This window comes from Balearica regulorum, chromosome 6 (genome assembly GCF_011004875.1).
Source record: "Balearica regulorum gibbericeps isolate bBalReg1 chromosome 6, bBalReg1.pri, whole genome shotgun sequence".
In the NCBI taxonomy this organism is placed as follows: domain Eukaryota; kingdom Metazoa; phylum Chordata; class Aves; order Gruiformes; family Gruidae; genus Balearica; species Balearica regulorum.
Window position 1 is genome coordinate 8568587 of NC_046189.1, and position 26980 is coordinate 8595566.

Genomic DNA, 26980 nt, shown 5'->3' on the forward strand with positions numbered 1-26980 from the left:
TCACTAACTTCATCTACTCTATGCAGCATTTATGAATAAGGCCAATGATAAAAAAGCCTTGGCTTTATTTTGCGTTCTCAGGAGGAAATGATGTCCTTTTTTCCCTGCTTGCACAGAAGCCCTCTATTTGTTTTATGCTAGTATTTCATTGTTTAAGTTAATGTTACTATGTCCAACATTACTTTTGAAGATTAATTTATATCTTGAAAACTCCTCAAAAGTGTCCTTTTTCTCTTCATAGGACAAATAGGTTCAAATCTCTCCATCCAAACCCATCAACTGCACATAATGATACTGCAGCACTGTTCATATTACAGTCCTGAATATTTAGATATCCCAGTTACCACTCTCTTTCACTAGAAGCAGAGTACCGCAAGCTTAGAATCATAGAATGGTTTGGGTTGGAAGGGACCTTAAAGGCCATCTATTTCCAACCCCCCTGCCATGGGCAGGGACACCCTCCGCTAGCCCAGGTTGCCCAAAGCCCCATCCAACCTGGCCTTAAACACTTCCAGGGAGGGAGCACCCACAGCTTCTCTGGGCAACCGGTGCCAGTGCCTCACCACCCTCATAGTAGAGAATTTCTTTCTCATATCTAATCTAAATCTCCCCTCCTCCAGTTTAAAGCCATTACCCTTGCCCAATCACTCCATGCCCATGTAAACAGTCCCTCTCCAGCTTGCTTGTAGGTCCTTTCAGGTACTGGAAGGCTGCTATAAGGTCTACCTAGAGCCTTCTCTTCTCCAGACTGAACCACCCCAACTGTCTCAGCCTGTTTTCAGAGGCGAGGTGCTCCAGCCCACTGATCAACTTGTACCAAGTTCATCTCAAACAAAATTCCCCCTCCCCCCCCAAAAAAAAATCTGCACTGTAACTTAGTTCAAACTGAAGAGAAATACAAAAAAGACAGCATTAACAAAGGATAGTGCATCACCATCAATGCTCTAGTGATAGGTAGCAGAGATATCTGCAGATACCTAGCTTTAGAAGAAGGATGTACATTTAGTTCATTACTTTATTAGTTACTGTAAAATATAAACTTGCCTTACAATGACTAAGAACTGTTCTGTATCTTTAGATACTATCTGATTTACAAATTCCAGCTCACAGCTGCTAATTTTAAGTGCTTCTGTATGCTAGGGTTTCTCAAAAAACCTCCTCTTTAACTAGAAATTTAGTCCAGTCAGAATCCTCATCTTTTGTACGTATTTCAGATTTCCAAATGCCTGTCAGTTAGTACTCCAACCAGTTTGCAAAACCCAAGAATCTCAGACAGATATGATTTAAGTAAAAACTAATTCAAATAGCTTTTGGGAAGAAAATATAGTCAGTGCATATACAGCAAACCCAGTACATTTGAGATTATTGGACAGCTGGTCTATGTAGAAGTATGCATGCAACATGTCTTGAACATGTTGGATTTATTGCATGTGAGCAGATCAGCCATGTTGTTTATGCACATGAGGTTCAAAGCTTTTCTGAAGTGTCAGCAACTTACTGCCCATATGGGGCTCAGTACATTAACAGGAATTTTCACCTGTGAAATTCAGGACAGACCGTGGGCAGCTCAATCCAAACAATAAGGAGGCATCTGCCTTAGTCCAGAACTGGTGGCTTTGCTTTTTGGCTATTGATCTCTGCCTCTCCCTTTTTTCATATTTTTATTATAGTCAGCTTAGCTGAATCCCAAAAGAACATGCTACCTCTGGGATTCCTTTCCATTGACTCCCATTTTTTTCTTAACTCCCATTATTGATTATACAAAACACAGGCTTGGAACACAGACGTCCTAAAACGTTGTGTACAGCAGTCTTGAAAAACTTCAAGACCAAATTTGAAGGGTAGGGGGAATGAGGATGACTGTCAACCCATGAATATCACCAAGTTCAGTAGTGTCTAACTCTATGAGCTGAGAACCTCTGGCACAATAAACAATCTGCTGTGTGGACAGTAGGTGTAAAAAGAGCGATAGATTTACTTACTCTTGCGCCATCGTTACCAGCTGTACCTTCAGCACCTTTCTCACCTATGCCACCCTACGGAAAAGACCCAGAAAGTCTCAATCATAACACTGAATGCTGAGCACTTCATACCCTGGAACAACTGCAGTATTAAGCGTCAGGTGATTCTACTCAACACAACAGAAATAACCAGACTTACTCTATCACCCTTGGGGCCAGGTGTTCCAGCAATTCCTCTTTCTCCAGGCATACCTTGAAGACCTGGTGGGCCTGGATCACCAGGCGTCCCACTAGGACCTGGGCTTCCCTGAAACAAATAAAGAACAAATTGTTGTCTATTCATCTCAAAAGTATCTTTGTCTCTAGGCTGCAGAACACACTGTGCTTGTGTTGAACTCTCTGGGGTACAGTTTTAAGTACTAATTTTGTCTTAAATTTGGACTTTATTCATGTCCAAATACTGTTCTTTTCCCATTGTGTTACTCAAGAAGTTCAGTTGTAATACCATAGTCCTTCCAAATACATTAGTATTTATTCAGTGCATAATGAGGATGAGAACCGGCAAAAAAAAAGAAGCTCAAGCATCTTTCTAACTTGACCTTGATGCCACATGGGTCTATTACAAAGTAGCTACATGCAGAAGTTGCCAGCGGCAGAGATGCTTTATTTATGCTTTGCTTCTCATAGCTTATGTCCATTACAGGTCCTGCATTACTAGAGGCACTCCCTACCTGAGGTGACCTTCCCAGGCCCAATTATATCAATTGCAGGTGAAGAAAGGCATGCAGTTTTCAGTATTATCTTTTAAACACTCAACCCTGCCAAGTCTCTTTGTGTAAACTGACATAGTTTAAAATGGAGGCATTGCCAGAGGGTTTTCTGCAGTTCAGAAACGGCTTTGCCCTGTTCTACTGAGAAACACAACAAATATTTTAAAATTCAGACCTATATAAATTAATATAAAATGTGATTTCTCAACATTTTAGTATCTTGCAAATTACTAATATTGTTATACTTGAATAACTTGTACATCCTCCTAGAACCCTTATATATACATATATTTCATGAAAACATATCCCTTTTATAATAAAAAGGTCTCTCTCTTATGTTCACGCAAATGAGCAGAATTATATATTACATCACTGTAGCAACACAAACCTCCATTCAGCTTACCTTTGGACCATCAGGCCCATGACCTCCAGCCATACCCTTTTCACCCTGGAGTCCTGATGCACCTGGTTCTCCCCTTTCCCCTGGATTGCCACGTTCTCCCTACAAAATGGACAATTATTATTTATTTAGAAGTCAAGGTACAGTCCTGATAGGCGAAATCCTAAATACACAGTAAGTGCAGCACTGCTATTTGAACAAAGAGCATGTGAACAAATTCTAGGATAACTGATCAAATAAAAAACAGCTTTATGCTTTTATTGTTAAAGGAAGAGGAAATAGCATGTTGCTCAGCAAACCAAAAACTGTCATTTCACAGCTGTAAATCAAATCACTTAGCAGCTAGTACTCAACACCACTTCATGAGCTATGAAACCATTAAAGGTGGTAGGTTTTACAGAAACCATCTTAAAATGTATCCATGTTTACAACCATTTTATTGGTGGGGAAAAAATCAAATATTCACTTTAGCTGTTAAAGTCCATATTATATATTAACTTTCAACCTCAGAGAACTGTTATGAATGTTTAAACTCTGAAAGAAAATATTTACCCTAGGACCCAACGGACCAACAGCTCCAGGATCTCCAGGCACACCCTAAGCAGAACAGAAGTCACCATTAGCATGAGAACATTATTCATAGCCTTATTGTTATGGAAATTAGAGACAAACATTTTCATTTCCAAAGTACTATGAATGCAGATGGATAGTTCTGAATATTATCTGTCTATGACAAGAGGAGATAGTCCAAATCAGACCAAAAAGATGGTCAGATTCTAGTAAGTGTTTTATCCAAAAGCAGTTCTCAGACAGCTTGCAGACTACACCAGTACATAGTTTGAAACAGAGTGGGAAATTAAAATACAAAGAGAAGAAAAGGAAAAACTACTTTATAAAGTGAATTCTTGTTAAATTACACAGAAATTACCTGATCCCCTGGCTTTCCTCCCTCACCTGGAGGACCTGGTGGCCCAGGCAAGCCCTGTAAAAAAGTAAATAAAATGGTCACTAACATGAAAGTTATGTAAATCCAGATTTAATTAAGACACCAAGAATATGTATATAGTATTATACTCAGTACAAAAGTATGCCTTCAGAGATCCCCAAGCAAAATAGTTACATGAATATTGCACCAGAGTGTTTTCCCCACTCTAAATGAAATGGCAGCCCTTTAACATTTGTAGGACATACGCATATCAGCCCTAAAAATAAAGTTCTCTATAAACAGAGATTGATTTAACTTAATTAATACTTCATTATCAAAACAATTCTTTTACTCCATATTTGGAACATCTTTGGAAAATCTCCAGATTAAAACTGAAAAACAACAAAGGTTTTCTCAAGGGATACAGAGCTGGTATTTAAGCTTTTGTCAGTTCAGTTTAGTGCACAGCTGATGTGAAAGCTAAGTACCACCAATTATTCCGAGCATCACTGCCTTAATTCTGAAGTTGTGTTTTGTTAAACATTACTTAATTGAATTTCTCCAATATAAGCTGATAAAGACATGGCTGTTTATTTTTTTCTTTAAACAAAAAAAGAATGCATATACCTGAAACCCTGTAGGACCTGGAGGGCCTTGTTCTCCTCTTTCTCCTGCCAGACCCTACACAAAAGAAAGTAGTAAGTATACAGCAGAGGAATATAGGCAGGCTCCACAATTTTTCTTCTCTCTGAATATGTATATTTTCAATTATGTATTTGTTTATTACACATCTTTACTTACCCCAGGCCAAGATATACCCTATCTAAAAGATGTAATAAGATGTATCTTATTTCTTTAAGATCCACCCCCCAAAAAAAATATCTGTGCTGACAGGAAAACACGCAGTTCCACTGAAAACAAGGAAGCTAGTAAAACGAACCATGAGAAAATTTTGCTCCTTGCAGTACTTTTTGTAACGGTCAGTAAAAGGAATTAGATTACTTATATATGTGTGCGTGTATATATATATTTTTCAATACAAAGCTTCCTATTTTTCTAGGAAAATGTTTTCTTTAAATGTTCTTCGAATTTTTTTGTTTGGAATCAACCACTGGCATGAAGATAGATAAAAATAGAAGCAGAGAGTAATGAATGGATGGAGTGATGGGCAGGTAGGCAGAGTGGTAAAACTTGACTTACTGGTGGGCCAACAGGACCGGAAGGACCAACTTCACCATCTTTACCAGGGGCTCCCTAAATGAAAATGACAGAGGAAGAAGTCTTGTATAGTGAACATATAGAACAGAAAAGCATCATTTTCTGTAATCACTGCAAATAATAGTCACACTCACTCTCTGTCCTGGGACACCTGCATTGCCTGCTTCTCCGGGTTTTCCAGGATCACCCTAATTTGCAGAAATAAAAATGACTATTTTTAGATACTGTTTCCATCAATTAAAATACATGCACATGTTTAAAGTTAAACAGATGTTGGCTACCAGGTGTCATACTCACACTACTACCCTTCGGCCCAGGAAGGCCCATGCTGCCTGGCTGACCCCTGATTCCTATTGAACCTGCTGGACCTGGACGTCCATCTTCTCCAGGAGCACCCTACAAAGGAAAAAGCATTTTCCACATTAAATTATAAATCTATTTTAGTCATATGAACCTATTTACCCCTGGAAAATGTTTGTATATATAAAAAATAACATTAACCTGGTTTGCTGCTACAGTTATCAGTCAAAATGCCTTTAAAGCAGACATAGCTTTAGTCATACTGTTGGATTTAACCAAATACTATGCAATTACCATCACTGAGCCATTATGTACAAATACTTTATTGTTTCCTTAAAGAGACATTGAGAAAAGATATTTAGTACAAAATGGTTTAAAAATACTGCAGCACCTGCTAAACAACAGTCACTGCTACACAGCCAAAACTAAAGGAATGTTATCTGCACTAATTTTGGAGTCAGGAATCTAAAGTGAACACTTAGAAGATGAACCTTCAGAAATCAAGAAAATTCAAGTTAATAAAAGTAATATCAGCGAGTTGGGACTTTTGAATTCCTGTTTCCATACTGAAAGGACTAATTTTTGTGTCACTTACCAAGGGGCCAAGTTTCCCTTCAGGGCCTTGAACACCTGGATTTCCTGTCAAACCCTAAAAGCAGGAATAATATTGATGTTACATTGTGCATATAATTCTAGAGCAATGAAGAAATGTAAATAAATCCAAAAGATATGCTCAGTTACTACCATGATACAAACATTAAGGTATTCTTTACACAAGAATATCTTCTCTGTATCACAGGTACTCATCTTCATCTTCACTTTAGAGCTTCATTCCACACTGCCTTTTATCTTCCCTTTTCATATTCTCCCTCTTCTTGCTTTCACACCTCTTGAGCTTCTCACAGGCTCATTGTTATTTCTGCCACCATTACCCAGGGTTCTACATCACATCTTATACTTGGTGCTCCCTTTCTCTCCTTTTGTGATATTCCAAATTCTCCTCAAATATTTTTCCTGAAAAAAAATCTCTACATGACATGCACCACTTGACTATGTAAGTTATCAATCACCAATTTAATGAAAGTCTGGCCTTCAAGTCCTGTTATCTGTGGCAACTATGTACTTGACAAGCGCACTTCCTTCAGTTGCATTAACCAGTCTCAATCAGGGCTATTTCTCCTTTTTTGAAGACAAATGAAACCTGTGCTTCCCAACATCAGCAGGAAAAAAGACAGGTATTTTGGCCTTTACCCTTTAAATAACCCCACTGAAACAAGTCTGTCCTTGTGTAACAGCTTCTTAATTCTGCAAAGTTCATTACTGCCTTTTGAAAATGTTATGGTAGATAGTCATGGTTTACAGTGTACTGTTATTAGTTCCTTACCCTTGCACCTGGGAGGCCAGGTTCACCAGGACGCCCAGGATCTCCCTGACCTCCTTTAGGACCAGAAGAACCTGCTGGACCACGCTCCCCTTGGGCACCCTAGAAAGATACCAATGGGCTACTAGTTAAAGGTAGCAACAGTAAGAGAAGGTTAAATAAAACAGGTATCTTATATTAAGGACCTATTTTTGCAAACAAAGTTCCAAATCATTAATACTTTCATTATTATTACTTTTTCCCCAAACTATAACTTAAAAGTTGTCTCTTCCATAAAACACATATATGTAAGGATTTTAGAATTCCTGTGTTTTTACCAAGAAGCTTGGAATTTAAAGAAACACTAGACAAATACATATGTGAGTCACTTTCTTGAAGTATTATAGCACTTATGAAAGCCAAAGACAGATAAGACCATCTGTTCAAGGGACAAGCCTAGAAAAAACTATACCACACACACAGAGAAGACAATTCTTCAAATAGTTACCTAATATAGAGTAATACATAAAGCAATGTAGTAGCAGAAACAGGTCAATGTCTCTTATCTATTTACATTGCAGCATAAGGGAGCATTAAGTCAGGCATAGGCAAGGAAAGCTGAACATCACAGGAATTGAAAGTGACTTTTCTCAAAAAAAATTTTAGTCTCAAAACATTCAGGCCCCTTTTTGGCATTTGTCAATTCCTTTTGATCCTACTTCCAATGATTTTCAGGATCTGCCCATTTGCCAAGAAGCATATTTTTTAATGGAACACTTTTTTCCTTTATATCTGCATGTATGTAAATTTTCAAAATTACCCAAATAAAAGACACTTTAAATTCATTTACCTTTGGTCCAGGCAAGCCATCAGAACCTGGAAAACCACGATTACCAGGAGCACCCTAGGAAAAGCCATAGATACAAGTTTATCATCTTAATTTTTGCATAACTTATTTGCAAATAAAGCACTAGTTTTATGGTTTGGGGGTTCAGTTTATTTCCTTACAACTTTCTAACTTCAATACCTTAAACTTGGGGCTTTTTTACCACTTGGAGTGGTAAAAATATCAATGGTTCACTCATGCATGCTGAACAGCTCCTATGTGAACAGCCTCATTGTAAACAAGATGGTCATTTGTACAGGGGTTAAGCAAAAAATCTGCAGATTAGCTTGTCCTATCTCCATAATTTCTGTTATCATACTATCCTGTGCACTGAAATCACAAACAAAAATATCCAGAGTAAAAATGGGTATGACAGATTTCTTTTCCCAAAAAATAATAATTAGAAGAAAGATCTATTCAGGATGCCAAAAACATCATGCCATATTTCTATATCCTGATCCTCAGGTTATCATTTTGAAAAAGAACATATCACAGAAGACAGTATCCTAAAATCACTAATCTGATAGTGAACCAAGTTTAAAGACACAAATTACCTACTGTTAGGAAAATAAAGTTTGACCACACCCAGCATGAAGCTGTAAGAAAATCTGGGTTGCTTACCCTCTCTCCAACAGGACCTGGTGGACCTACTGACCCTGGATCACCTCGAGGACCTCTTTTCCCTTCTTCACCTACAGGGCCAATGGGACCCTGGGGACCTTGTGGGCCCTAGTGAAAGTAAAATGTTTTTTAAAAAAATCATTGTTAAGGTCACCACTTCTCAGGTATATTGAAATAGACTGTCTTCTAAACATCATAAACATTTTTCCAAATAAAGAAGAAAAAGTATAGTTAGGTTTTGAATCACGTTACAGATGCAGCTTTTCAGCATTGGCTTTTCTCTTTTACATTTATAAGCTAATACTTCAGTAAGAAGTGCACTATGAATAAACCATAATTCTGCAGTTCAGCTGTCCAGTGCTTCTTATAATCACCTATTTGCTCAGATACAACAATTTGTATTTATTATTATCAATTGGACAAGCTGTAAAGGATTCAAAATTCACTGAGACTCTTGTAGAAGTTCTCAAAGGAAGGAGCAGACAGACAGTGGTAAGGAAACCATTGCTTCATCTGTACAGTTTTGTCAGTTATTATGTGATCATTTAACTGACGAGGAAAAAAAATCCTAAAGATTGGTTGACAAGTCAAACTGACTCCAACTCTGAAGAATCACTTTTCTTCCAAAATTCACATGGTTACAGCATGGAATTAGCCACATTCTCAAACATTAGCTGTGGGCTAAACAGCTATTCATACCATACAGGTATAAATATTTATATTAGTGTGTAAATAAGATATAATTAATGTATACTTAACTGCATTAAGTATAAAATGTATTAAAAGTAAGCTTAGAATAAAAAGGACTTTATTACGTTTAACACACAGATCTGTGTGCTCTTAAATGTCCAGATGCATATGGATCTATTTCTCATGACACGAAGAAATTAGAATAAACTCATTCTGCGTGCTACAGAAACCTCAGTAGATGCATTAATTGGTTTCTCAGTCCTTGAGTCCTGTAAGGTCTATACTGGGTAGGTGATTTATAACATTAAAGGACCTGCTTCACCAGTCATTCTTAGTACCGTCTAGCCAGGTTTACTGTGGTTTGTCTTCCACAATAATTACTCGAAAAACAAAAAGCATCAGAAGTGTCTTGAAAATTTTAAGAATCTATGCAAAATACTCATATAAGTCTTTGTGATTCCTTTTCATCTTACAAAGCATATGGAGACTTACAGGTTCACCTTTGGGTCCTGCTTCTCCCTTGAAACCTGGGACACCAGGGTCTCCCTGAAAACAAACATGAATAACACCCATAAGGTCAAAACTCTGCGTAAATCATTCAAACATTTTGGGTGATGCTATGAAACAGAGAAACATTCCCTAGTTTAGTTACTAGTTGTAGTTTATATCATACGATGCTTATAATAGTTTGTCTTTCCCCTTAGCATACTTTTTTATTATGACATTATCAAGACAAAAATTTAAATGAGACAATTTCAGGAGACAATTGTTACTGTTTGTCCAAGTTTATATAGACACTCTTCTTTCTTAGGCCTCTAAGAAAGCAAAAACAGTATTTTGGACCCACAGAAGATTCACAATATCTGAGTCTCAGCATGCTCGCTAGCATGTTATTAATCTATTTAAAGGAATGTCACTGCTAATCACTGTTGTAGTTTCATAGTGTGACACATTTGCTAGACATCATGATTTCCAGAGAGACAAAGACATCATTACCGGCTGGCCTCGAATACCAGGTGGGCCAGTACTGCCTTGTGGTCCTGGGGAACCAGGTGGGCCTGATAAGCCAGGGGGGCCTCCAGTGCCTGGAGATCCCTATAAATAGAAATAACAGCAAGCACAGTAAGGAAAAATAATAAAAATATGGAAATAAAATAAATCCATTTACACAATTTCTTCAACAGGTGATATGATCACTTACAGTTGGGCCCTTAGCACCCGGGGAGCCATCTGTTCCTTCAGTACCCTAAAAATAATGTACCAATCATTAAAACTAATTTTAATGAGGAGGGTATTGATAACAAAAGCAGATGATGATAGTTATTTTATCTACTTTACAAGACCAGACAATAAAGGCTGTTAAATAAACACAGCAACGTAAGATCTACTTGTGCAAATGCTAATATGAGTAACAAAGCGTGCAAATTAACGTGACTTGTAATCTTTAAGATCCTATGTTTCAGCTTAAGCTTTAAAGTACTTATAGGATTGAGACTATCAGGCTGTGTAACTTTCGGTTTTCCAAGTTGTTTTAATTAAATAATGAAAACCTATTTTCAACAAAATAAGCACAAAACAAATGAACGATACCTTTCATTTTCTGGGAAAAAAGTAATTTGAGCAAAACTCAGTGCCTATCAAGTGGGGTATTAAAATCCTCTGTAAACAGGGCACATGCACAAGCTGAGCCCTGGGGAACTCAATTTAATGTACTTACAGGAAGACCTTGTGATCCAGCTGGGCCCTGTGGACCTGTTTCACCTCTTTGTCCTTGAGGACCTTCAGGACCACGAGGTCCCGTTGGACCTGCTTCACCCTAAGATTGCACATGAGAAAACAACTGGAGATTATTTTGCCCTAAAAAGCAGCACTTCAAAGCAACTAAGGAAGAATACTGAGTTTATAAGAGAAAAACAATTCAGGTTTTTAAATAGCTTATTATCCTTAAAACGTATTTTTGCTCACCTGATTCTGCTTCTACTACTTCTACGTGAACGTAAACTTTAAAAGTACAAACAGAATTTTTCCTCAGTGTATACAAGGACAAGGAAACTTTCTACAGAGAAGCAGCACTATATAGGCTCATATTAGATCAAATATTTTAGATAGATATCTCTCTCTAAAATCCCATTATGTATCTGTAATTTGACAACTTTTTTTTTTTTTAGCTTTATTAAGCTAAGGCTTAAGCTTTAGAAATGATAACACGTCTAGGGTTTTTTTGGACCTGTACAAATTAACTCACTGTTGCAGCACTATGTTAAATATAAAATCCCTGTAAGATTGGACTGGATGCTCTAATTAAAAAAATTCCTCCTAGCATCTCCTTTGAATTTTATCTTTGTACAGGAATTTGCCTTTCGGAACTGATGGCTGTTAATATTGTGTTTTCATAACCCAAGACCACAACTTCATTGTGTGGTCTGCTTAGCTTTTATGAGTTCAAAGCACCTATTCTAATTTTACATCATCTGATGATTAAGCTTGAACGTAGCTCCTCCTTTTCAAAAGCTTCCATTGATTCATCATGTGATAGCTTCTCCAAACATTTATTTAGGTATTAAGTAGTGCTTATCCATACCACAATATTTTATGACATGCACTAAAAGGTCTGTCATGTAATTGTATACATTCTGTTAATACTCTTAAGATTAGTTTCCAAAAAATTGTTTCACAAATGTTGCCAGCTTCACAACAACACAAAACATCTGCTGAACTTGGCTACCTGACTAATTCAGAGTTTCTTCTTGTATAATTTTTTCCTATCATGTTTTAGGTGTGTGAAGGAACAAAGAGGAGCAACTGGATGGAGGGCAAGTATAAGAAGTATAAGGAAGCTGTGTGAGTTGTCTTTTCTATCTTCTTTGCAGACATATTCTCAAGGCTAGTTAAAAAAAAAATTGAGTGCTTTCTTGAAAAACAAGAGAGGAAAGTCCCACAAAGACAGCGCTGCATCCAGCAAAAGTATTCCATTTCAGCCTAATCACACAGAGCCACAAAAAGAGGTAATCACCATTTGGCTCTATTGTGATGAACAGCAGTACATCTCTGTTGGGGTTCAGGCATTTTTCTTACCAGTCTAGGTCATCTCAAAAAGTGCTCTCATCTCAAACTGGAAGTTTCAGCACTAGAAGGTACTGTTTCCATACCATCTTAAACTAGTCCTCGCAACTTAACTTGTAATAATGCATCTTGTTATTCCTTGAATATACTGAACAAGATTCCTGAGGCACATCATGCCAGTCATCTTATAATCACCCCTTAGCTCAAGCAAAAGTGAAAGCAAAGAAAGTATCCTAGCAGTGGTAAGTTGCAATTGCTTCATCTGACTTCTGATTTCTATCTTCTGTCTCAAGGTCTTGACTAAGATTGATTTCACAGCACCTCTTAGGGACTTGTATACGTATCAGTCTGAACTCTTTGTAGTCTATTACACACTTTTTAATTCTGTGTTGTTAGACATATTAAAAAGATTTTTTTTTTTTTTTTTTTTTTTACCTTTACACCAGGAGCACCTGGAAAACCTGGAGAACCAGTTATGCCAAGTGGGCCCTACAAAAGACAGACACACAAAGCTGTAATTTTGCAGTTTAGATCACACAGATCAGTATCTAATCACTGGGTAAATATAGTTCTGGGATTAAATGTATTTTTTAGTCATAAAACATTTGTTCATAACAAAACCAAAATAACTATAAATAACGTTTTCTAAGTGATACACATACACTTTATGGAATTGTGGTGCAGTATATTAATAATGTATTTACTGACTTCAGCAAAGTTACAGCTCTTGATTCAGCTATTAATGCATGAATTGCAATGTACACAGTTGACAATTATTATAGCAATTGTTTTTAAATTTCAGTTTTTAACAAAATATATCCTCTTTTTATATCTATGCCACTGTGGCATGGTAATGAAAAGATCAGATATTTACTAAGTGATCACAATTTGTCCTACAGACTGTAGGACAAATTAGAGTTGCAATTCTTTTAAACTTAAGATAGTAATCTAGGAAAAAAGAGAAATACAAGCCACATATATATTGAAACAACTGGGTTGCTAGACAAAATTTTTGAGGTAAGCAACTACGTGCCCTGCTTCCTACTCTTCCGCCCCATTGAGATTCCCAAATTCACAGCCAAATTCAATTGCAAGCTTTAAAACACGCCTTTTCTATCAAATTTTCAAGGCTGTATAGACAAAGATGTACAGCAGAGACAGTTTGCTGCTTGGATCTTTGTTCAGAGCTAGACAGGTATTTCTGGAAAAGGCAGTGGAGGAAAGCCTGGGCTATGGCACACCAGGAAACACAATGCTGTGCAGAGGTACATCTTCAGCTCCCAGAGCAATATAGCTCTTATCTAATAGCATTATATCTTGAGAGAGTCGATGCTGCATCTAAAAAGGGCTGACAGCTTGAGCAGATCGCAGTATTGATGTGGCTATGCCATTTCTGGTTCTAGAGCAAAACTCTTGGTGCACTGCACTGCAGAGTGTAGGTACACCTTGTGGCTGCGAGGACATGAAGTTTGGGCAAGGATGCAAACAGCTGGGGCTGCATTACATGGCAGACTGTCCAAACTCACTAGAAAGCAAACTTCAAGTGTATATACTTAAATATACCGGTATGATATGACGCAAACATTGTTTTGCTAAATGGAAAGACTTCCAATTAAGGGCTTTAGAGTAAATTTGTAAATTGTTTCCATTTTCATAATGCCTCTTGTGCTGAACAAGACATTCAAAAGACCTTTTAACTGAATTATAAACTCTCTGGATGGCGGCACACAGTGGTTACAAATATTCACTACAACACCATTCCCAGATAATTCCTCTTTATCTTGTCCTGATTTTCTCTCTTTTTGTAAAATATGATGCATACTGTGAAAAAATGTTCTATGTAATAAAGCTCTGCTGACAAGCTTAATAAGAACAATCTGTCCCAATGAGCATTAATTACAGACCACATTTCTGCCATGACCTTGCACTGAATTTCTACACAACCGATATAACAGCTCACTAAGTATATTTTGGAAAACCTATGTCCCAGTTTATTGGATCACAAATACGTCTGCCAAATCTCTTTCTCATTGCAGGAAGAATTCCAGAATTACAGTGTACCATTGCACTGACCCAAATAACAATGCATTTCATTAACAGTTCCTCCAATGAGAAACATATGTATTAAGTATCAGTATCTCCCTTGTGACACTACATGGGATTTCATCAAAAATGTTAGCCAACCAATCATCATGTTCACTGAAGCTGACCTCATATTTTATGCCAAAGAAAAATTTCAAGCTTCATGTAGAATTTCATATATCGGGACCTAGTTTTTAAACTTTATAATTTGCTTTCATTATTTAAAAATTTCTTCTAACAAGTTACCCTTCTTTCATGATATAGTAAGTAACTGAGTTTTGCACATTTCAGACACACTCATTATTTGAGCTTCTATTACAGTTAATTATCTCTTGATGAAGTTTTTAATAAAACAGTCTGTTCATTAAGATGACACAGGTAAATTACTTTTTTTCAGGACTTATATAACTATTAAATAAAGAGTATGGACAGAGTGAAATATTAATTGCAGGCAAGTGTGTTCTGGGATTGTGAGGATATTTTTGGTGTGTGGGGTGGGGTTTTTTGGGGTTTTTTTGTTTGTTTGTTTTGGGTTTTTTTTGTGTAAGTTGAACATCACAAAGTGGTAAAAGTTCAGGCTGGCTACATCAATGGGCAGAAACACTCAATCACATCCTAGAAGTAATGCTTTCCAAAAAAGCAAACAATAAGAATACCACATTTTTAAAGTGGGAGCTGGCCTTGCAGAAATAGTGCAAAATCATCATAAGCTTTCATTTGCAAAAGCAATGCATAATTAACTGTATGTATGTGAATCATGCCACTGGTTTCCTAAAACTCATGTGAATTCATTCAAATGCATTTTGCAAACGCACTATGAGATTGGATTGTAGGACTGAAATGATCACCCTTTGATACACCAACATCCACAGTTTAAATTGCCACGGTCATCTTCAGCCTTGTTGCAATTGCGTGAGAACTACAGTCATGCATACCAGGCTTCCTCAGCTTAGTAGACATTGACACATAGGCTTCTGGTTCTTCAGTTCAATGTGTGACTGTCCATAATGAAACGGCTCTCTTTTACATGTTTTGTAACGGATCTATTGCAGGTAGCGAGTTCTGCTATCAGTGAGTGGCATTTCTTCTTGCTGAGAATGGGTACAATCTCATTTGCCAACTTTGTATGTGAAGAAAGATAATATGCAATTATAAACTGTTTTATATTACAGTATGTATCTTTAAGACACTTATCTCCCTACAATATGGATCCCCCTTCATAAAAGCAGCAAAGCATCACCTCTCCAGGGAAGATGCCACTCCTCTGCAAATTAAAACCTTTAGATGAAGCAAACTATACCATTTCTCAGAGGACAGCACTAAAGCAAAAATGAGTAGAACGAGGAATCACTTACAGATAATTCCAGGTGCACTTAACTGTTACCAGCAACTGCCAACCAGTTTTTTGTGCTTCTTTTGGTACTGTCAAAAGGCAAGTAGGAAATACAAAGTGAAAAAAATAGGTGATTAAGAAAGAAACTTACCATTGGCCCTGGCTTCCCAGGCATACCATGCTGGCCACGTCCACCCTAGATATGAAAATAAATGGGATAGAGCATTTATAATAACTCTATATAATTTTTAAAAAATTTATTTATTGTTAGCATTTGTGATAACAGCCATACATACTAAAGTGATAAAAGAAATGCTGGATTGCAGAGCCCTCCAAACACTGGCAGGGAAAACTTCTGGAAGAAATTATGCTCCCCTTCAAGTTAATGGATTTCTCTGTTTTCAGAGATGCCAATATTTTGACAGTGTCATTGTATGGAGCACATAACATAAACACAGCACATAAAAGTCATGGGGAGAAATGCCAGGAAAAACAATTACTTGACACTGGACATAAAGCGACTCAAATATGATCTCATGTCAAGGCTAATCCCTCTTTTTGCTGAAAAGCAAAATATTTTTTTTAAGATGACAGCTTTATTACCTGGAATTAAATTATAAGACTTAAAATCTAAACTTTCATTTTAAACTTACATATTATTTCTAGTTCAGTAATTTTTTGGTGAAAATAGCCTCTCGAGAGAAATTTCATAGGAACAAAGGAGACATTTTTGTATCACAGAAAGAAGTGTTGTGAGAGTATTTGGCCTTGTGGGCAGCTCTAGTATGAGAAATTACCATACAGCTAGCATTCTCCTTTTAAAACTGTTTTTGACTTTTGAAATTTATAATAAAGGTCTTACCCTACAAAACTTTGCTCAGCCCTAACTTTCTTAAGCTACAGCAGAACTCGCCACAGAAATGACTGGCAGTCACATGAATCAACACTTTCAGGCTCAGGGATTTAAATTTAAGTAAAACAAGGGAAGAATCACAAGGAGAGAAAAAGAAGATCCTACTTACAGGGGCACCTTGTGGGCCAATTCGACCTCTTTCTCCTGGCATTCCTCTCGGTCCCTTGAAGAAAGAACAAACAGTGCATTATTTAGGAGCTCATCGTGGCAGAATAACAAAAAAGGGAAAACATAGTTCACTTAATTTTTCCCCCCTTAGTGGAGAGAACATAGACCACCCTCTCTTTTTTTTTTTCTTCTTTTTCTTTGCTTTTTACCTTTTTTTTTTAAATAAACATACTTGACTTTTCCTTTGCTTCACATAAGTTTTACACTGTATCGCTCTTCAGCAATTTTCTGCTCAGCCTTCTTTATTTGCTTTTAACAAGAACATGATTAGGTTCACTGAGACTACAAGCATGATAAGGACAGATGATGCAAGCAGTTATAGAACCAAGTTATTTTTTTTCCTCTTGCAGCTGTAGCCTATCTTGTCCTATAGCAGGGAAGCAGCAGCTTACATAAATCCTTTCAGCCTCACAGCCTTGCCAGTGGAAATTTAATAGACTGTAATTTCTCTTTTCCTGTTCCAACAGTATTTCTAGTTTTAAACACATTAGAATAAATTCTGTATATACTCACCAGGGTCAATAATGAAATCTCATTTACTACGTTTCATTCACAAACTAGGTTCCACTTCAAGGGTATTACATTCTGCATGACACAAGATAGTGCTTCACAGAGAGATGTCATTATCTGATATCAGAAAGGTGCTTTACTTCCAGAAGCACTGCTGAGAGTCAATTTTTGGCATATTACACTGCTCGTAAGTATTCCGATGTCCAAAACCACATCTAAATGAAAACTAGTCTGAGAAATAGTTTCCCTGTTTCACTTCCATGTCATGCATGCTTATCCTCACCATAACCTCCAAAATCTTCTGTCCATGGTTTTCTTAGCCAGTGCATTTCTGACTTAAATTATTGCATTTCTATCTCAGAGCAACCTAAATCAGTTTTTCTCATATTGAAATCACTCCACATGAAGCATCAACATGTAAAAAAAACTTAGTCACCCTACACTTACATGAGTAGGTAAACAATCACAAAACCTACATTCAAGTTTCTGTTGAGCCTTCTGATTTTTCATTATTATCTACGGCTGTGAATTGCAAAGAAAGCTTATAGTGGACCAAATTTGCTGTTAGTGTAATAGAAAACAAAGCCTTAATTAAGAGAAAATTCAGCTTCATGACATCAAGTACAGATATGAAAACCTTAAAATTCCTAGTGGCAATAGCATTTACAATCTTAAAGACACTTTTGTAATATCCAATACATGACACTCACAAGAGGACCTGTTGCACCCATGGCACCTGTTGGTCCGGATTCTCCCTAGAAATGGAAATGAAATGACACAATTAGAGGAAATATGTTTCCTCCCTGTCCTCCCTGCTTATGTTAGACCTAAGAGGCAGATCCGCACAGTCACCTGTGTGCATCAAGGGCACTGTTCCCCATGCTGGTGGGAAATACCATATTTACATATTCTCAGTGAAGCAGATTGAACTCCTACCTGTTCTAGCTAACAGCCCACAGGACCTACCTGCAGTGCTTCTAGCAAGCCTCCTGCTGTGGTTGCCTCCACAGAAGGTGGTAGGCAATCTCAGGAAAGAAACCTTTTCTTAGGCAAACACTCCTTCACTACTGATTTCACATTTAAATTCAGATTTAGGAAGATTCACTTCATTTACTACATTTATAATCTAAAGAAATAGTCCTGACCCACCTGTGATTACTGCCTGCACTAGGCCAAAAATGTTTTAAAATAACTTTTAATCCACCTTGAAAGAATTGTCTCCAGCTGGCTATCCTGTGTTACCACTGCTTTGACCTGAAGTTGTAAGGGTCAGTGAGGGTCAAAAATTATAAGAGAATAAAATTGTTAGGTGAAAAATAGTCCGTTTGATAAAATATATTCTTTCTTCTCTCCAATGCCTGTTTCTTTTAAGCCAATCTCTAGTATTGTAACCCAAAAGAGGAGAGTCAGATTATGTCATAGTTATGCATTAGTTATTTTATTATCTTTCATTATTTTGGCATTACAGAAAACATGCTTAAGTGTTTAGGTCTTTGGGCCATGAAAATACCTTTGCTCCAGCTGCTCCAATTTCACCTTTTGGACCGTCAAGTCCTTTCAATCCCTGTAAGAGTTATAAAAATACAGAGAAATTATATTTACATATGTACACACACAGAGCATTCCTACTATTATTGTTAAAATAACTCAATACTAAAGTGTTAAGAACGGCTCTGAGGTGGCAAGAGCAAGAAAGGAAAAAAAAAAAGAAGAAAAAAACCAGATGGAATAAAGTTTTTCAATGTTTCCAAAGTGGAAAACATTTGTGCAAGGTACATTTCCTTGGATTTGGTTTCCTTTTTAAAACAAGAACGTTTAAAAAAAATTCCTAAAACAACAAGAAGGAGGCTCTGAGCCATAGGAAACCTATTTATTCCTCCCTGAAGTAAAATTCTGGCCAGAAAACTTGGTAATTTGTAATCAGTCCATGTTGCAAACATATGCACCTTTCAAGTTCCCCACCCTAATGCAAGACTTGCCAACAAAGCGAGAGAATTGTCAGGTTTGTGCCTCCCGAAGCTCGACAGGGCTCACGCAAGCACGTTCCAGATTCCCAGATCACTTGAAAAGAGAGTGAAGAAAGCACTAGAGAATATAATACAGAGGTCAGCTTAAAAGGGAATAGTGCTGATTCTCTGCAAGGCCCTCTTCTCTCAAATGCTAGTGCTTCTCCTGCAATTGGTAGGACTAAAAGTGTAGTCAAATTCACGACTAATACAAAAGTTGTTGAGTATCCCTGCACTGAAACTGCCTTTAAACACCATCTATGAGGAGAGGGAAAATTTTGTTTCTTACCCTGTGACCCTTGAGACCTGGGAGACCAGGAGCACCAGGAAAGCCTCGAGGCCCCTAAGTAGGAAAAAGTAAAAACAAATAAAATCCTTATTTCTGCAGATAAACCTGTCAATAGTGCTGCTAACAGGGCAGAGGGTACCAGCATTAATATTAACTTTCCTAACACTCCTTCACCTTGGTGACAGAATATAGTGAGGCATGACATTTGAGCAGGTCACAGATGATACAGCATAACATGCTATGATGTTAGACAGTCTCAGCATTATGTACATTTTCACTGACGTTAAAAGCTTTCTTGTTTACATTGGTGTATGATCAAACCTCAAATAGAAGTAATGACTAGTGGTAGATCAAGTTTTGAAGCTTAATATGAAGAAACCTTGATTAAACAGAGGTCAAAACCCAGAGCTATCATTTAAAATAAAATACAAACTGAGACCAAACTGCACACGTTCTTTCAGAATATGTCAGGCAAGTTGCATAATAAACAACTGCTATTAAAACACATTTAACAATTAAACAAAAGTTACCTTGCACTTAGTTTCCTACCAAGTTTCCTGATTTCCTTTCAGGAAAGACTAAGTAATGGAAGGGAGCTAGGTGCCTCGTGTTAGAGTATTGGTCACACGAATTTACAATGGAAATCACATTAACACCTTCATACTCCCAGATAACAACAATTCAACAAACTGTTTAAACATATCATTTCTTCCTTTACGGTACCTCTGAACCAAAGTTCTCAAAAAGATTACAGTTCATACCTCTCAGCATAGCAAAAGATCACGAACATATATTACAGAAAATGAAGCGACACTGATATTCAGAGGAGGGAAAAAAGAACATCTGCGATCTCAGCATTAGAGAGAAGAATTTCACATATGGACAAGCTGTTTCCTTGTTAGCATCAAGGAACGTAAGAAAGGTCTTTGTCTTCCTATAGTCAATTATACAGATAATGTTTGATCATAAAGTTCAGTGGGAAATTACTCCAGAGTTTGCGGACTCCCATAGGGAAAATTACTTTATAAAGGTATGAAATTTCTGAAATTAATATATTGGATTGCTTAAAATTATTTATACTCAATGAGTTTCTCAGTGAAGGATGATCTCTGTTATCATACAAGGTCTTACGTGTAAATTTGAAATTGTACAGATTATGTTTATTTAGACTGAACCTAGCCCACAAAAGCTATTTATTTGGCCTGTGCTCAGTGGTATGTATGTATCAGCCTAGACAACCAGGCGATCAAATGATGAAGCTCACACATGGGATAAGTCACATAGCAGGGAGGCAAATCACGTACAAGGGGAAACAGCCATCAGGTATCTCCATAGCAGTGTATGAGCTTTGTCATTGATCAAGACACGGCACACTGACAAACTATCAGGGTATTCAGTGGTGTTCTCTACAGTGCTATGCAATTACAGCAAACTCTTAACAAGATTTTTGTGTGTGTGTGCAGTTGCAGTACTTCTTTCCTTCATTAGAAAGTCTTCTAAAAGATAATTTTATTGAGCAAAACAGCTTGATACAGAACAGTACTCCACAGACTACATTTGCCTCAAGCAGTTTACAACACACTGCATTTGACCCATAAAAATTAGGAGGAAAGCTTAGGAAACAACACTGCCTTGTTAAAAAGTCATTTCTCTCTCCAAGAGATCCTATCTCTAGTTGCTAATAAAATCGCCAGGCAAGAACTTGATGCTTAAAAAAGAAAAGGAGGCAGCTTAAGAGATGATGTGTATCAGGTGGCTTCAGTTCTGGGATTTATCTGTCCCCTTTTCAGCCACACTACAGCTCCCCTCCAGGTACAGAAACTTGACTAATGAAGGCAGAACTCATAATATGGGCCAAAATTATATAAGATGATAAAATTAGGTTATTTTACCATCAGATATACCTGTTTTATTTCTAGAGTAAACCATGACAAATACTGTCTGCAGTACAAGTACGTATTATTTGGAAATCCTTTAATCACATTTGTATATTGAAAATATATATACAAACAAATTATATATCCCCTCTTCCCCTGCCCTCAGACTGACTGTTATAAAGGTAAACAGTGCCACCCCAACCTGACATCATTTTAGAGTCTCTGAGCACTTCCTGCACATGATTGCGAATGACCATGTGATACACTGGGAAATAAAGTACAATTTGTACATACTGTCATCTGTTTCATGCATATTTCACCTACGAAACAGTTGAAACATGCACGTGAAATGACTGTCAGGATTAACTCAAGGACTTTTGAATCACCTGTTTGGTTCTGAGCTATCACACTGATCTGGATCATTAGAGTAAGCTAACTCAAGTACTTCAGAAATCGAATGGCAGAGCTTTGCACTCATTACTAAAAGATAGTGATGACGTAAGTATGACTACTTTGCTAAAACATAAATAATCATGCTCTTACTGGAGATCCTGGAAATCCAGGCTCACCGGATTGTCCTGGTCTACCAGGTTCACCCTAAAGAAAGAAAAAAAAGGAACACATGAAAATAGCAAATGTGAATATTAACTTATCATTCTTCCATTCAAACAAATGAGGACATTCACATCAGTATTATACATCTTCTCTTTACCGTAACAATTTCAATGATAGCTTGGTACTTCTCCTTCTGTTCAAACGTTTTAAAATGTGTATAATTTCATTCTAGGTCAGTGACTACTCTCTCTGTGATGCAATAGGAAAGGAAATATGGTAGAATCAAATAAGCGTATTTCATATATTATTCAAAGTCCTCCAGAGTCACAACCAAATATTCCTTATTTTATTTTCCTAATTTAATCAGTTCAAATACATCCAGGGCTCTGGGCTGCAGGAATATGAAAGGCTTCAGAAAAATAGTTTCTGGACAGAGAGGAGGTAAAGTGCTTCACAAATGCAACCAAAGAAACTCATATGTACATTGGAAATGGAAGAAGTTCTTTGAGCAGTATCAAGACTTGGTTTCACTGCACTGATAGTTAATTGTTTTCAAAGATTCTTATAATGCTTTGTATAGTTTAATGGGAGAGCAGCTGTTACACAAGCTATGGTAATTTTTATACTAAAATATCCGACATCTGCAGTTTTCAACTCATTTCCAAGTTATAAATTACAATTCAGATGGATTTAGTGTGCTTTGCAAACAAATAATATATAGCTACTGGTAAATTCTTAGGCTATCGTTGTGCAGTATATATATATGTATGCAACAAGTATAATACATCTTACATATATGCGTACATAGAGTCATAAAATCAATTATGAATATAATAAATTATTAGGAAATTTAAAAAAAACGCACAAACTAAAATTGTATTGTCCAGATCAAGATGAATGTTATCATTACAGTTTTTTTAATTAATCACGTGATCTCAAAGAGAGGAGATGCTTCCAATTGCCCCTCCTAACTGTGGTCTATTACTATGTCTGATTTCAAGAAAGACATCTCAGTCAAAGAACTGGCAGAAGCAAAAAATAATACAGACACAGTGCTTAAACCTTAGGTATTATGGTGATATTTAAGAAAAAGATAGGAGGGTTTTGAAAAGGGTTGCCAAGGTTTATAGTTATGACACTGCACTTCAGGAGGACTATGATGACAAAGAAAAGTAAATAGATAAAAGTAGTTACAACAGGCACATCTGCTGGTTAGTCACTGTCTCAAAGATGCCAATATTTGTTTTATTAAAAATAAAACAAGATACAAAGAATAACAAACTTACATCTTCACCAGGTTTGCCTGGAGGTCCCTCTGGTCCACGAGAACCAACTGGACCCTAAGAAATAAATAAAAGTGCTGAGAAGTCAATTTAGCCATCACTAAAATATCTATTTGCTCCATTTCAAAGTTTTGTTTTATAATAACAGATATAGGAAAAGGATGATTTTATGTCTGAGCACACTTGCTTAATTTTGTAGTGCTCTTTCTAATCATCCACCCCTAAGAAACCTATATTATGTTATATAAAAATACAGGAGGGATTCTTTAGGAGAAAAAAAATACATTAAAAGTCACAGTTGCTGTTGTTTCCAACCTCTGGCTCTTGCTTTTACTTTTGAATCAGTTTACCACCTCCAAAAAATAAATATTCTCATCACCCTTTGTGTAAGTTACACTAACCATCCTCAGGTCTGTGCTGGAAAAGTAATAATGACTGTTTATACTCTAATCATTATTATGCATGTTCAAATCAATTCAAATTCATTGATTCAGAACAACATGCTTTGCACACCACAACTCTTGACTGATGTTACTTAATAGGTTTGGCTGAGACAACACGAAAAATAAATCTGTTCTGAAGCAAGAAGTTATAATATATTGTCTGCAATTTTATTGTAGAAATGTTTGTATTTATTGGTCTTACCATAGGTCCTGGATCCCCAGGTTCACCAGGTGGGCCTGTGGGGCCTGCACCACCCTAAAATTAACCAAAGGTGAACACAGTTACAAATTCCAAAAAGTAAAAATATAAGGATAATAATTAAAATCTGTGATCAGGAAAATCTCAGCCCATGGGACAGTCTGGATTCTAATTCAGAACCAGCTCACATTGTAAAACGAGTGAAAGCTGGATACTAAAATCCCTCAAGCTTTAGCTAAGTCCTGTGCTATACACAAATCCCACTGGAAACTTAACACCATGCCAATACTGAAAACAGAACAGTCACCATTTTAATTGCTGTTCCCTCATTAAATAATGTGTGTTGGGCTAAAACTTTGTTAAAGATCTAATAAATTGTTCTTTTTGAGTTAATTTCTGTGTATAGAGTACATCTGGAGCAGAGCTTTTGAGAGCAGCATGTTTAGATTCACCTCTAGATGAAGATGCATTCATACATGCGTCACTGAAGATGGACACTGCCACAGAGATGCACACACCCCAGTTACCATGTGCTTTGTCTTCAACTCTGTCAGTTACCTTAAATCCCCTAAGGTGAAGTACTTACTTGTTTTCCTTGGAGACCTTGAGGACCTCTTGGACCCACTGGACCCTATTGAAAACATAACTTGTTACACACTGGAAAACACCCTTCCCCAAGTAACATTCATCCTACAAAGACAGCAAAAAGGCCTGATAGTGACCTCCAAAATAACATTTCTATGGTCAACCCTTGGAAAGGCTTTTAATTCAGGAGACTGATGTCATGAAATAGAGAAGTACATAGAATGGAAATCTTCAAACTCAAAAAGCCACAGCAGCATAAATTCGTTAGCAGCTGAAAATATGGGCTTGCTTGCTTTCTGGAATCTCACAGTCAGAATAACTGGGTTGCCTGCATAGCTCCAATGAAAAAAATGTAATAACAGAATAGAGTTGGGGGGAATAGTCTCTGCTTGAAGGGAATTCATTACTCAGATTAATCTCATAATGGAATCAATGACAAAAAAAATTCATGCTGCTGTTCTCAGACGTGAGCAGCAACAAGCAGCAATGGAAGGACATATTTTCATGAATCATACAAACCACCCAAACAGCTTCCAAACAGTTCTAGTTAGTTACAGAAAATTCAGATTTCCCTTTAAAAAGTTTTACAAGATTTTTTAGGAAAAATCTCATGCTTACTTGTAACTTATACCATGAAGTAAACATAATCTTGTCTGAAAGCAATTCTCTTGCTTCTAGCAACATAAAAACACCTATAGCAGACAATTACTTGCATTTTCACAGAGGGTCAAGATTTAAGTCTTTCACACACAATTCATTAATTTTTACTAATTTTTCCAAAGCAAATGTAGAAGAGTTACTAATAGGTAATTTAAAAATTCTAATCAACTTTAAAAATAAAACAAAAAAGAATGGTTGGTTCAGCTGAATGACTGTCAGTTACTCAGTTTACAAGGAAAATAAAAAAGCGTATCACAGAATATGATGAATCAATGTAAAGACAGTGAGTGCCAACTGACTTCAGTAGACTTTGTATAAGGCCTTAGAGAGACCTAGATATTGAAAAATACCTTAAAAGAAATATTAATATTAAAACGAGTCATATTTGAGAATGACAAAAGAAGAAGCAGTACAAGAGATGCAATGTCTCAAGACAAATTGAGTGAAAGGATTAAGCAAAATGATGGATGGCAACAAAGTAAGTAGGACAGGCTTGCAGAACAAATCATTGAATGTGCACACAGCAAATTCACTGGAGGTAGATATTCATAAAAAAAAGAAAGTTCTTTGAAGAAATCACTGCAAAAGTTAATACTAAGGCAAACCATCAGATTATCTTTAGAACCTTTCAAATTGTATTGAAACTGGGTTTGAAGGTTACTAGTGGGGACTTGGAGGCATAAGATTCAGGTAGGCAAACTCAGGGACAGTACAATCACTGAAGGATGGTTTCCTTTAAGAGTGAATGTTAAAAATAACACCGAAGAGGGTAACAGTATAGTGAAGAGAGATAATATTCAAAAATAACCCCAAGATTTCTAGCAGAGACAGCTTAGGGTGCTGAAACAGCTTTCACAGATGGCAAAAAATTTCAGTGCTACCATTAAAGTCCCAGTGCACTGAAAGTACAAGGCATATCTAAACAGTGAGAGATGCCAATGATAAAATTGGACCCATTGGAAAAGCAGAATGTATTTCTTAAAATAATAAACCACAGCTTTCACTTAACAGTTGGTTTCAGAAATAATTTTTTTAATTACTACCAAAAATAACTATCTTTGATGTCACAATGTGAAAAGAAGACTTCAGTTACGTATTTGTTTATTCTGCTTTGCGTTATACCTGACGCTTTGCAGTTACTCTGGAGTGACTCAAGATATGAGAACATCAGGAGCTGGGGTTTTTTATTTCCTTGTACCTTACTGTTGGTAGCTGCTATATTTCAGAAGGAGAGAAGGAAGACAAGAAGGCGGCTAGAGGTGGGGGAAAAAAAGCATTCAGTTTAACAGAAGAAATTTTTTTTCACTTTTTTCCAAGTACTGTGCAAAAATTCATTAGAACACACTGTACATGCAGGTTCTAGAGATATAGGAAGTTGAAGATGATGAGTTCGCCTTTGGGTTTTTGCACAGGCACTCCACTTCCACCCTGTTCTACAGTACAGGGCTAATTTGGTCTTACCACTGCACCAGGCATCAATCCCATCTGACTACCAAGTCCAGATTTCTCATCCAGTCCTGCCATCTGAGCTGCAAATGGCTGCAAAAATAAAAGGGGTGATTTTAGCTGTCAGTCATTTTGATGGTTCATAAGGCAAAACCAATGTAGCCACACCTTCATTATTTACATTGGCTTTGCAGCGCTGACAACTAAATTCTTGGTTTAATCATTAAAGTTCTCTTTCCTTTAAATTTGAGGTGGTTTAAGGCTTCAAAGTCCAGTCAAATGCATCATATTGTCTGCTTACTATTCTGACTCTACCTTCACTATAATATTAAACAAATGGGAAAATGACCTAAAAAGAGTAAAGCCTCCTGTGAAATTAATAGATTTCTTTTACTACCTTCAAATTTAAATCACACCTTAACTTCACCTGCAAAATT

General features: G+C 36.8%; 1 protein-coding gene across 2 annotated transcripts in view; it reads right to left on the reverse strand.

The window, feature by feature from the left end:
* COL5A2 (collagen type V alpha 2 chain) overlaps positions 1–26980 on the reverse strand; it is a 109235-nt gene that overhangs the window by 17763 nt on the left and 64492 nt on the right. For both annotated transcript variants that reach the window (XM_075756146.1, XM_075756145.1), the window contains 28 exons: positions 26559–26636; positions 24439–24483; positions 23856–23909; positions 23214–23267; positions 21916–21969; positions 19496–19549; positions 18711–18764; positions 17911–17955; positions 16632–16685; positions 15761–15805; positions 12630–12683; positions 10849–10947; positions 10333–10377; positions 10128–10226; positions 9624–9677; positions 8442–8549; positions 7785–7838; positions 6959–7057; positions 6170–6223; positions 5572–5670; positions 5409–5462; positions 5257–5310; positions 4684–4737; positions 4060–4113; positions 3684–3728; positions 3135–3233; positions 2161–2268; positions 1983–2036 (listed from right to left, as the gene is read on the reverse strand). In XM_075756146.1, coding sequence (XP_075612261.1) covers positions 1983–2036; positions 2161–2268; positions 3135–3233; positions 3684–3728; positions 4060–4113; positions 4684–4737; positions 5257–5310; positions 5409–5462; positions 5572–5670; positions 6170–6223; positions 6959–7057; positions 7785–7838; positions 8442–8549; positions 9624–9677; positions 10128–10226; positions 10333–10377; positions 10849–10947; positions 12630–12683; positions 15761–15805; positions 16632–16685; positions 17911–17955; positions 18711–18764; positions 19496–19549; positions 21916–21969; positions 23214–23267; positions 23856–23909; positions 24439–24483; positions 26559–26636 — 1824 coding nt within the window. The remainder of the gene's footprint in view (positions 1–1982; positions 2037–2160; positions 2269–3134; positions 3234–3683; positions 3729–4059; positions 4114–4683; positions 4738–5256; positions 5311–5408; positions 5463–5571; positions 5671–6169; positions 6224–6958; positions 7058–7784; positions 7839–8441; positions 8550–9623; positions 9678–10127; positions 10227–10332; positions 10378–10848; positions 10948–12629; positions 12684–15760; positions 15806–16631; positions 16686–17910; positions 17956–18710; positions 18765–19495; positions 19550–21915; positions 21970–23213; positions 23268–23855; positions 23910–24438; positions 24484–26558; positions 26637–26980) is intronic.